Consider the following 11,641-nt stretch of genomic DNA (forward strand, 5'->3'; position numbering starts at 1 on the left):
CAATTGTTTGATATGAGAGATGAGCAAGGAGGGGGGAAAGGAGCACCAGGTTGATACAGTAACAAGATTAAATGTGTTGTGCGTGTAAACCGAAAAAAACATAGTACATTTACAGGAGTTATACACTCTTTCCAGAAAGTAAATTAGCTTGTGATCGAATATAAATGCACCCAATGGTGAGAACAAAAATCATGTTGTATAAAATGTAAATTCGTCGTCGCCAAGAATATTTTCGTAGTACCAGCCTTGACATCCATGGATATACACCATTTCCAAATTGAGATGTCGTATTGAAACCGTTGCAATGTTATCAGAATAATAACAAATACAAAAAGAATATGGCTCACTATCTCATTTGACAGTATTATTAACAGGTGGACTGTCTTGGAGCTGAAACTAACCTAATATTAGAAATCGCCCTCTTTAGTCTCCTTGTAAAAGTTTAAATTCTTTATTCGGTTCTTCCATGAAATCAGAAGAACATGTGTCATATTTGGCAATGCATATTCTTGAATGATCACGAAGCAGATTGCTTCTATTTGACATGATTTCTTTGTCTTAGGTGCCCGATCCTAAAACTTGTTTGAAAGAAAAACATATAAAACCTATTTTAATTGAGTCCTTTTTTTGGTTCTTTACAGCAGTTATCAAGTGTTCCTCTGAGTGTTCAAAGATTCACCAGTCAAAACTAGCCTGTCCTCATGGTCCTTGCTCTGACTCGCTTGTCCCGCCCTCTCTGCTCTCTGGCGTGTATCTGGAACGTTCCCCAATAGTCTCTTCTGACGCCCTGAGTCCTCTCTGTCCTCCGTTCCTTTTTTTTTTTTTTTGTTTAAACTTCTCCTGGGTAGTTATCGCTACCCTCCTCAGAATGCACCTTGGTGGTAAGTAAAACTAATATTAGGATATGTGCTCTAATACTAACATACTCTTTCTCTCTTTTTCTACATATACTCATTATCTCTCTCTCTTTTGATATAATGTCGCTTTATTCAAACGTGTTTTTCTTTGTCGTCTTTTTGCGAAAATAATTTATAAAATTACGTCAATAATTAATAAAAATACAGTACAGGGTATGTGTAATCATTTATGTGTTGGGAAGATAAACTGGTGATTTTGGCCCGTCATCCACAATCTGAGCCATATGCTTGTTCTCGCTAAGCCGAACAATTTGTGGGCATACATGCTCAAGGAATGAAGAATGTGAAATACTTCGTTCAAATCGCAAGCTTTATAATTTTTCGTCGTGTTCGTCTTTCAAACTATCCAAGACATCCTTATTCTTTTCACATGCGACAGAGATAGATGTCTACCAATTCTGTAAGAGGCTTCACCTAGACATTGTTGTATTCAACTTTAGTTGGCAGTTAAGGCGATGACTTGCGAATTAGATTATTAAGAAGAGCTGAATATTATTATTATATTAAGTTTACTTGGGTAGAGAATCTATGACTGCTATTTATATTATTGTCGTCACTGACATTATTTATGTTTATATTATTACTGTTATACTAGTAACTACTATAGTTGTTATTATAAGTTATTCTTATCAGATGCGATAGAGGAATGTAAAGTAGAATGTATGCTCTACTGTAAGATTATACTCGAGTTATTATAATGATTATCTCGTCAAGCACGTCAGACATATCCGAATGTGATATTCTTAAGTGTAATTATTCCATCCGGTCGGCGTTTTGAGAGGGTCTCACCGATAGTAGATTTAGGATTGTTTGAACCCACAAGGTCTAGCGAAACAGATTCACTTGTGTCTTTATAGTCGAAAAGACCTTGAAAAATTGGAACTAAAAATATTGTTTTTAATTTTTCTTCGCCTTTTTCGGACAAGCAGTTTTGAAACAAGTTATACAAGACGCCGAATAATGGGTTTTTTGTATACTGTAATTGACCTTTGTTTGGTTAGGGCACTTCAATGACTGAAAGATACTGACTTATCTCATAATTGACTCCCTCTCTTATAACACTTTCAAGCTACTCTTGGATTGCTTTCAGAAAATCATCAAGATAGATAACTCATGAAAGAAACAAAGAAAAGATATTGTCCTTTGTTCAAACTAGTCTTATTAAAAAAAAAGTTTAGAGTGTGGGGTAAATGGTGAGCAGCCTCATGTACTGATCAATTATTGGTGTTAGTTCATCAGCGACATACGTTCTAAGGAACTGTCTGATAAGCTTTTCAAAGTCTATAGTCACACTCCCATCCAAGCTAATGTATACTAATATTATAAACAAACTTTTAGAACACAAAAGACATATAGGGTAAATAAGCGCAATCTATGTTACCTATATCACCAATACTTGAATTTTGCTTCCTTGAGCATTGAAGAAAGCCATAGTACGCAAATACTATAGCAAAGTGAACAGCTTCAAATCTAAATGCTTCATATTCATATAAAAAGCCAACAGCCTATATGTTTTTTGATTTATAAAGATTATCTTGTTATTTTGATCAAACTTACCTTTTCAAACTGCAAAGATAATAAAAGAATGGTGAAATAGCTCCAAGGATTCAACCTTTCAGGATCAAAATAAGATGGTCCTTTTGTATTTAGTGATTCTTGCAGATCGCGTAGTCTGTATTGTTCATGAGTATATAATTCTCTAAAGGGCCGTTCACGAATAAAAGAGAGATGTAACCAGAGATAGTCTTCCTTTGTTTTCATTTGAATAGGTTTATCCATTTCACATCGACCAATGATCTTGTAAAGTAATTTTTTATAAGGATCATACTTTTCAATGCCATATTCCATCTGTTGATACTCTGATAGAATCATCTTTTGGTTGTCATCAGATAAACTAGTTTATATCATTCAGTACCTCTCTCTCTCTTTCTTTGTATAAAGAAAAGACTTACAGTCTATCTGGAGATGAAAGATATTCCTTGAAATAAGAAGGAAAGTTGGGTGATAAATAAAACAAATCTTGCTTGTTTTCAACAAATTCAAGAGCAATGTCTTCACGTCCAATTCTCATCAAGAGATACAAATAGAGCCAAATAGGCATATCGCTTTGTAATTCAAGATTTGGCTCAGTCCAATTGTTACTAGCATTCTTGTACATGAACTGAATATAGGCAAGAAGACGACGACTTTGGGAGGGTATACCGCCCACTTTAACCTGTGTTGCGTACTTGATCAATACATCATTAATGCCTTGAAGATATCTAATATCGAATATCAGCCAGAGTGTCATCTTGTCTCAATTCTTACCTCTGCTCTAACCAGCTTTTGGCAGCTTGAACTAAATGCTGGGTCATGCCATAGATTTCTGATGGTTTAGGGTGTATGGCTTTATTGAATGTACCTTGAAAGTTGTTGGCCGTGAAATAACAGAGTATATCCCATGCATCGTCAACGCATCTTTCCTGTGCCTATTTTATGCTCTATTAGAACTCTTATTTTAAATATAAATCTTATTTTACCTTTGCCAAATCTGTATGCTGCTTCAACTGTCTCAGCTTTTCAATCAGAGGGAATGGCTCTAACAACATTCGGCTTTGGTTTAGGTCTCGTATAACAGTTGCATAGGACACAATCTTGTCTTCAGGAACTGTGATTTTAGTTTGATGATTTAATACTGTTGTTCTTTGTTGAGTCTTCTTATCGGATGCGTTGCTTAGATACTCTTTCATCTCTTTTGTCAGCTAATATACAACAAGCATTAATATATTTCTTTACATTGTATTCATATCTATTATTACCTTTTCCCTTGCTTCCTTTATTGTCTCTTTTGTGATCTTTTCATGCTTTTGCCGTAAATAAGACTAAGAAGAAGTGAGTGATGGTCTCTCTTTAGCGTTGTGATAGAGTGTACCATTATACCTCAATATCCGTGCTTTTTATTATTTCTGAAGGTTTGAATAAAGTCACTGATTCTATCTTTCGTAAGTTGTCATCAATCTCTCGAACATTAACACCACCCTGAGCTAAAAAGTATTGACTATATTGACTATTAGAATCAAACTTGCAATTATTCCCCCTCTCTCTCGCTCTCTCTTTACGCTGTTGGATCAAGTGATTGTTGTTGACTGAACTTTGAATAAAGTAGATTAGATTCATCAACAAGCTGATTCAAGTCAAGTTCAAGTGAAGGCACTTCATTCTTTCCCGTATTTTGTATCAAATTTTGGGATTTATGTAAAAGCTTTTCAAATGTTTTCAAAGACATGTTGTTTAAAAGAAATTCAACAAACACAACTCAACGCGTTTATTTATTTCGGTCATTCAAAAAATTTTTGCCCCTTCTCTGCACAAGTTATTCTAATCTTGTACACTTTATTCATTGATAAAAAAATGATAATTTCAGACAACAATGATAAAAGAGAGTCCACAAGAAGCAAAAGAATGAGATATAAAAGAAATAATTAGTATTTCAGTTAATACATTGATATTAAATACTTAAATTATAAAGAAGAGGATTTATAAGAGAAAAAGAGAAGCAAGAAAAGTGAGTAAGCATATAAAGAAGTTATTAATATCTTCTGAATTGCATCCTGGTTTGGGCTGGCGATAACCAGCCCGGAGAAAGAGCGGAAAAAAAGAAGCGAGCAAGAAAGAGAGCGGATGGGACCAAGGTTTGGTAAGAAACAAACTATCCTCAGCTAGTACCGGTACTGTTTTCGATTTTATGATCTATAATACTACATATCAGTTTCTTACAAGTGTAAAGAATAAAACATACCTTAGGGCTAGTTGGGAAATGGCTGGTCTTACTTTTTGGTTCAAAGAAGAAAAGAAAAGAAAAAGAAGTCAAGATTAGATTATTTATACAAGGTCTCTAGCAACTTTTTCAGTTACGTGTTATTTATCAATGTTGACCACATTTATTTTATGTATTTCTCAAAAAGACAGAATTCATTGTCTTTTTAATAATAAAGAAAGGGTTGATAATCAACTAAAGTGTAATTGTATTGGTTTTAAATTGTGTGCGAATAATTTCTGAAAATGGTGTGTCTTATTTTATTCTCTTAAATAAACTACCAAGGTTATCAGATACCTTCTTAGTTTATTAGAAGGTGCATCACATTAGACGGAGATGTTTTGGAAAATGCATTGCTGTTGCCGGCAACCGCAAATGAAGATGGCCAGGCAAGCACACGATCTATGATCTGACAGGGTTCTGGAGACGACGTATTTGAAAGTATGGTAGAAACGTTCATAGTAAACGCACCGGTATGGAAGGATTGGGTATAATATCTCTGCTGCCAGGCTTGATGCGATCCAAACAAGGAATAGCATAATCAAATTGCTGTTGTATCGACGGATTGACTGCAAACGGACAGGGAATACGTGCCCATGGATATCTTAAAGATGATCACGCAGTTTTCTTGGTGTGCTGAATGGTTTGGTACAAAAAATGCCTTCGAAGCAGCGATTAACAAGGGCGTATACCACCTCCTATTTTTGTGTATTTTGATATATGCGTATTCTTTGAGTCTTTACGACTACCAATCACGGATTTCCTGAGAAATCTCTAGGTAGTATAGCCAAGTTGAGTCTTTTCAATCTTAGGTCCTGCATGTCGATAACTCCCGCGTTATCATAGACTGTAATAGGACCCACGCCTAACTCGAGTACTTTTAGTTTAGGGCAAATACGTCACAATTTTGGAAAAAAGCTGGCGTCAACGAAAGCATTGGTAGGTAACAACGTTTGGAGCGAATTGTAGCGGTTATTTTGAAAAAGCCGTAACCTAACGCAAGCAAAAGTTAACTTCTGGATATGGGGGCAAGCTCCGATAGACAGAAGGTTATCTGTGTACAGATTTTTGTTAATTCGCGAGCCCTTCATCGTCAGTTTATGGAGATAATGAGAAATGGCTCCTCCAGACAGAACATCTTGGTCGATCAAATAAGAAAATGGCCCCCAAGTGAAAAGCATACATTGTAATTCTTTACCCACATAAATACGTATACCTGGTTCATAATATACTTTAGTGGCTTTTATTGAGTTAAATGTTCTTGGCAAGCATACAAGTGAACCCCATTTGAGCGTTATCACCAACTGGTCTATGATAGTCCTTCAGAGCCACTGTAAAAGAAAAACGGCGCTTATATGGCGTAATAAGAGTATTCACCAGACGAATGTAATTTTCTTTAAACGAAGAATTCTAAACTTGTATAGAATTTGGTTTACTTAAATAACTTCACAATGTATAAAGTATTTCTTTTTTGGGTATGAAGTGAGGACTTTATTATATATACAAATATGAATAGATGCTTTTATTAAAACGAACTTATTGACGAGCAGCAATTTCCTTGGCAGCAAGAGCAGCACGCTTAGCCATCTTGGCGTTGGACTTGGGACCCATGACACCACCACCCCAGTGGCGACGAGTTTCTTCCCACTTGTCAGTGAAGTTGGACTTGACGGCAGAGACGACAGTAGCCAATTCAGCCTTATCAGCATCAGAGACTTCAGTCAAGGCAACGGCAGTAGCAGTCTTCTTATGGACAAGAGTACCGAGACGAGCCTTACCCTTGACAATACAGTAAGGGACACCCATCTTACGACAGAGAGCAGGAAGCCAGAGAACCAATTCAATAGGGTCAACATCGTCAGCAATAACAACCAATTGAGCCTTCTTGTTTTCAATCAAGGCAGTGATGTGGTTGATACCGTACTTGACAACGAGAGGCTTGTCAGTCTTGGGGACTTCCTTCTTCTCAGCCTTGGCAGCAGCAATAGCACGGAGACGTTCGCGCTTTTCTTGCTTGCTTTCAGGTCTGTACTTGTGCAACAACTTGAAGAGTTGAGTAGCAGTGTTCTTGTCCAAGACTTGAGTGAATTGGTTGAGAGCAGGAGGAACCTTGAGACGTTGGTACAAGATCTTCTTTTGACGTTGAAGACGAACATAGTGGGGCCACTTGACGAAACGGGTAACATCACGCTTGGGTTGAACATCTTGACCAATACCGAAGTTCTTGGGAGTCTTTTCGATCAAGGGGTTGGCAGTAGCTTTGGTAGTTTGCTTGCCCTTAATGGGATAAGGAGCAGGGGCAACTTTCTTTCCAGTAGACTTCTTGGTAGCAGGCTGTCATTGAGTGATAAGAGTTTGATCAGATTCAAATTTCTTTTAGAAAATTCACAACTCTGATAAAACTACACCCTAGCAATTGATACTGACACATATAGCGCAAGTATCAATTCAGCCTTTTTATACAAATCAACTCATCTCTTTTAACAAGAGGATGTGTCGGGGATGTATAATATAAAGTGCATGTTTATCGCTGATAAAAAAAAACACAAACTTACCATGGATGTTAATGGATGGATGGATGGATGGATGTAAAAGAGAAGAGAGAGAGGCTGAGAAGATGCGTTCGATCCTTTTTGCGTTTGCTGCTAGTTTATTTCAATTACCGATTGACTCTCATTGGCCAATGTTGACTGTATTAAAGTCTAACAAAAAATAAAACAGATAGCCTATACTATTTCTACAAAAAAAAAAACATTCTACACACATTTTCGTTTCAAAGCGTAGAGACACATAGCTTACACTGGTATATGTCGCTTTCTTTCTCTGATCAAAAGAATATGACTAAAGTGCATACCTTATAGACCTACTGAAATTTGTCTATATAAAATAGGAAATAAGTATAGATTACATAAGATACTATCCTATTTACGCTCTCGATTGGGGAGATTCTGGGAGCAATTTCCCAGCTCAGTGTCTCTTTTTCTCTTCAGGCGTATGCGGCATGTCTGTGCATGAAGCTATCACTGTGAAACAATAGGCAAGAGCATTGATTTGTTCCATTTGTTCCCATAATATTCCCGCCAAAAAAACAGCCTACATCTGTCACACACCTAATTTCACCTTTCTTCTCTTTCTTTTGTTTTACATGTCCCGAATTGACGAACTTGTTGACGCTATCTCTGGTCTTTCTCATGTAGAAAGACCTTACCTTGAAAATCTATTGGCTATCAAAAAGATTAGAATGGCTAAAGATCCAATCGATCTTGAGTTCCAAGAGGCCGCTGCCAAAGTGTATGTAAAATATAGAGTTAAACAAAAGAGCAATAGATGAACATTTGTTTATGTAGAACCATGTGGGAAACCGAATGGAAGAACTTAAACTCTTGGTCACTTCAATGGGTTATTTCTACAATCACAGTAAGTTTGAATCATACATAGGGGATCAAGATGATAATGGGTCTATATAAAAGTGTTCTTTACGAGAAGACAAGGATCGTGCGCATAAAGGTATCCAAAAGGCAAAGGAACTCTTGAAAGAAGCAGAAGAGAAAGTTCAAACTGAAGAAGATAAAATCCAAGAGATTGAAACAAGAAATGAAAAATATTCTGTAGATCACAGGACGCTGGAAGTCTATCGTCAAGAGGTGACCGAGTTATTGGATGATGTATGTAGTTTTATATATGCTACACTTTTATTTTGCTTATACTTTTATAGAAAAAAGATCATCCTGACTCAGAGCCATTGAAGCAAGCCATTGAGGACTGCAAACAAAGATATGAAGAGGTAAAATAGATAATGTGTTCCAGAGTTATCTGCTCTGAACTAACAATGTAAAAATGCTTAGAAAGCAAATAATTTAAAGAAATTGGAAAAGGTAAAAGAATTGCTAAAGGAAGCGGATAGCTCAATATTGGAAGCCATTCTTGAACTGAAAGCAAACAATATGAAAGAATCAATGATGGGGCAGGGTAAAGTATATTTCCCAGATGCTGCCTATGAATGTCTTTTACAAGCTCGTCAGCTTTATCCTCAACTACCCACTTTGCAATCACCTCAAGAGTAAGTTCATACCACATAATCATACCGACTTACTAAACCAAAAATAGATATAAAAACGAAAAGGATAATACAGGGGCTTATTATTCTCCTATGCAAAAATACCTTTGGGATGTTCGTCATAAACTATCTGAACTGATCTTGTGGTGTGATAATGAAGTGATTGAGTTGATGGGCCAACAAACTGAACATCAGATAGAGTTGGGACAAAAAATAGATGAATACAATCTATTCAGACGTGACAAGACACATTAAACCTTTATTAATGAAGTTATTTTGACGGTGCCATCTATTGTGCCAAATAAACAAGCATTAGATGAGTTTGCCCAATCTACTGTTGTAATCTTTTGATGCGCTGTCGGTTGTCCTCCAATCTTTAATACGGGTGATGAGGTATTTGGCTCTAGCACCTTATAAATGGATCCATAGTGATTTGCAGAAGTGCACAGCACATAGTCTGTATTAGAGCTGAATGAGACCATTTGAGAGCGAGGAGATCCAGATAAAAGTAACTGAATGACACTATCATCTCTGAATGATCTTTTACTTTTCTTTGATGATATTGAGGACGCAGATGACGTTGGTATGTCCATTGGTATACTAGGAACTGGTGGGAATCCTTCCAATGAGCGACTAAACACGCACTCACCAGGTTTATGTATAGACCATTGAGATAACTAAAAAAAGGTAGAAACCATATAGTTTATCCAAATACTCAAATGACCCTTCATTTACCTCACCGCTGGTATCTACCGAATAAATGGAATTTTCATCAAAGCTAAACTGTGCCATGCATGGTGGTTTCTTGTTGCCTTTCCATTCCATGATTGGCTTCATACTTCGAATATCTACAAGATGTAAGTGAATCATCAAGAGCAATAGTTAAAGTAATTACCAAATATCTGCATCAATCCTGCATTGTTGGCAACGACAAGCATTTGTCCGTTATGGTTCAAATTGATTGTATTTATGTCTTGATCATCATTAAAGGAGAATGTTCCCTATGTATGTTATTAGAACACTATGAAATATTATCTCTCATCACTTACACAAGCTGACATTGTCTTCATACTCCAAGCTACGAGTGTTCCAGATCGTTTATTATTATTACTGTTTAATACCCTGTTGCTTGATCCTGCGCAGATGAAAATAGGCTCCACTGGGCTAGAAGATATCTGATTGATCCTGTTACTATTGTGTTAATTCAATTTCTTATTTTAAACAATGGACATACTTTACCAAGGATAGCTTTCATCCATTAAGAATTCTTGCACCACTGCTTTGGATTCAACATTATAAACACGGATAAGTCCAGTATCTGTTCCTAAATACAGCTAATTATGTTTTATAGAGAATGCTCAGCATATATATACAGAAAGAAGGAAAAGAAAGAAAGCAATGAACTAATCTTTACAAATTTATCTGATCTTGCATCCCATTCTAATGATAGCACGTTTGAAGGACTGTTCTTTATCTTGATTGAATCTGTTGATTGGCTTTTACAATTCCATATTTTGACCATATTATCCATATCACAACTAGCAATTCTATCTCCTTGACTTGAAAACTTGGCGTGTGTGATGGCTGAAGGGTGTTCATAAAAATCTTGTTGACCGACGATCAAGAATGGCTCTTCTTCCATTGAGCGGACAATAGCAGTTGATTCAGAGCTTGATCTTTTTGGATTCTCGTTGCTCTTTAATGCTGTCTTTTGTTGCAAATCAGTTGCTGTACTAGCTGCTCTTCTTCGTATAAATGAAATACCGTCTGTCATTTCCTTTCTCGTCTCGAGCACTTGATGCCTTAGTTTAGCAATATCATTTTCACGAGCCTCCAAAGTTGCTTTTTGAGTTTCTACCGTGCTCTTTAATGTCTCGATCTCTGTCTGCTGCGACTTACGCTGAAGGCGATCCATGTTGAATGATAAAAGGCTTGGTAAAGCTTTTAACAAATAGGTTAGAGCCCCCATTTGTTCACAATAAGAGTCTAAACTTACGCATATTTTGAAATGTGGTAGCTAAAAAGTTGTGTAAAGAGATCGTATAGTTGTCTACCCAATACTTTGAAAAGAAGGGTTCAAATGTTGGGTCATTGGATGGATTTTTGATATAAGGTAATGCTATTGTTTGTATCAATATATTTGGTCTTGTGTTTTCATCATCATTTCTTACCAAACCAAGCGGTCCATTCAGGTTTGCCTTGTAGTTCTGATCCATAAATATCAAAGAATTCAATCACTTTTTCCCTTTTCTTATGTTGTATGGTATGAACAAGATAGTGTCTTAGCAGACATAACTCAAACTTTTTTATCGTACGTTGGAATCGACTATCGAGGCGAGAAAAGAAGCGAAGATCGAGATATCGATAATAGTCAACAAGTCCCTGAATGTCTCCAGAGGTTATGTATGATATTAGTTCTTCAATAATCTTATCCGCCTATTTTTTTTTTTTTCTTATGAATGGGATATAAAGTCAACTTGTTATAGTTTATATTTACTTGAAACCCTTTATCTTTATCCGACCTTATATCTGTTTCTAAAGCTCGAAAGGTGTTTATGAATCCACGAAACTAAAGAATATTAGTATATGTTTTGTTATCTCTTTTTTCTTTTCCCTTACTAATAAATACTCTTTCACAAGTTCATCCACTTGATGTAATGAATTCATAATGAACAAAAAAAAAAAAGAAAAAGAAAAAGAAAAAGAACGATTCCTGCAACGATGTGTAACAGCCCTTTTTTTTCTCTCTCTCTCTCTCTCTTTAGTAGGTTACCGAATTTGTCAAATTGTTCAATATGGCAATTTTTTCAGTCTTGTCATACGAATCACTTATAGAATAATAGAAGAATTGTAAAATGCAAACAATAAGAA

The 11,641-nt window shown here is 36.1% G+C and overlaps 4 protein-coding genes across 4 annotated transcripts; 1 reads left to right on the top strand and 3 right to left on the bottom strand.

The window, feature by feature from the left end:
* Positions 1–1,867: 1,867 nt before the first annotated feature.
* On the bottom strand, positions 1,868–4,196 carry RHIMIDRAFT_276570 (NIC-domain-containing protein). Its single transcript, XM_023612634.1, has 9 exons — positions 4,016–4,196; positions 3,837–3,954; positions 3,716–3,778; positions 3,437–3,658; positions 3,225–3,385; positions 2,870–3,178; positions 2,475–2,811; positions 2,299–2,422; positions 1,868–2,231 (listed from the first exon to the last, which is right to left on the bottom strand). The coding sequence occupies exons 1-9, from the start codon at positions 4,180–4,182 to the stop codon at positions 2,092–2,094; spliced, it is 1,641 nt and encodes a 546-aa protein (XP_023468590.1). The 5' UTR covers positions 4,183–4,196; the 3' UTR covers positions 1,868–2,091.
* Positions 4,197–6,249: 2,053 nt separating this feature from the next.
* On the bottom strand, positions 6,250–7,029 carry RHIMIDRAFT_199821 (L30e-like protein; the record flags this gene model as incomplete). Its single annotated transcript, XM_023606411.1, has 1 exon — positions 6,250–7,029. A coding segment is annotated over one exon (780 nt), but the record flags the coding sequence as incomplete, so codon positions are not given.
* A 754-nt stretch (positions 7,030–7,783) lies between these two features.
* RHIMIDRAFT_107300 (uncharacterized protein) lies at positions 7,784–9,225 on the top strand. Its single transcript, XM_023605193.1, has 7 exons — positions 7,784–8,004; positions 8,061–8,130; positions 8,184–8,220; positions 8,281–8,378; positions 8,429–8,497; positions 8,559–8,773; positions 8,821–9,225. The coding sequence occupies exons 1-7, from the start codon at positions 7,859–7,861 to the stop codon at positions 9,023–9,025; spliced, it is 840 nt and encodes a 279-aa protein (XP_023468592.1). The 5' UTR covers positions 7,784–7,858; the 3' UTR covers positions 9,026–9,225.
* On the bottom strand, positions 9,060–11,437 carry RHIMIDRAFT_235640 (WD40 repeat-like protein; the record flags this gene model as incomplete). The annotated part of the gene is made up of 11 exons (XM_023608388.1): positions 9,060–9,101; positions 9,154–9,447; positions 9,506–9,618; positions 9,666–9,771; positions 9,820–9,955; positions 10,010–10,104; positions 10,185–10,711; positions 10,767–10,889; positions 10,942–11,206; positions 11,268–11,339; positions 11,390–11,437. 11 exons carry the CDS (start codon positions 11,435–11,437, stop codon positions 9,060–9,062), a joined length of 1,821 nt encoding a protein of 606 aa, XP_023468593.1.
* Positions 11,438–11,641: the final 204 nt, after the last annotated feature.

Source organism: Rhizopus microsporus, assembly GCF_002708625.1.
Source record: "Rhizopus microsporus ATCC 52813 unplaced genomic scaffold scaffold_4, whole genome shotgun sequence".
Lineage (NCBI taxonomy): Eukaryota > Fungi > Mucoromycota > Mucoromycetes > Mucorales > Rhizopodaceae > Rhizopus > Rhizopus microsporus.

Excerpts from the sequence above, each read along its gene's own strand:
- RHIMIDRAFT_276570 (XM_023612634.1), bottom strand. The coding sequence starts at position 4,182 with ATGTCTTTGAAAACATTTGAAAAGCTTTTACATAAATCCCAAAATTTG. Across the intron at positions 3,955-4,015 it reads CAATCACTTGATCCAACAGC|TCAATACTTTTTAGCTCAGG; the intron begins GTAAAGAGAGAG and ends TAGTCAATATAG. Across the intron at positions 2,423-2,474 it reads TATCTTTGCAGTTTGAAAAG|GCTGTTGGCTTTTTATATGA; the intron begins GTAAGTTTGATC and ends AAAAACATATAG.
- RHIMIDRAFT_107300 (XM_023605193.1), top strand. The coding sequence starts at position 7,859 with ATGTCCCGAATTGACGAACTTGTTGACGCTATCTCTGGTCTTTCTCAT. Across the intron at positions 8,498-8,558 it reads GCAAACAAAGATATGAAGAG|AAAGCAAATAATTTAAAGAA; the intron begins GTAAAATAGATA and ends AAAAATGCTTAG. Across the intron at positions 8,774-8,820 it reads ACTTTGCAATCACCTCAAGA|ATATAAAAACGAAAAGGATA; the intron begins GTAAGTTCATAC and ends AACCAAAAATAG.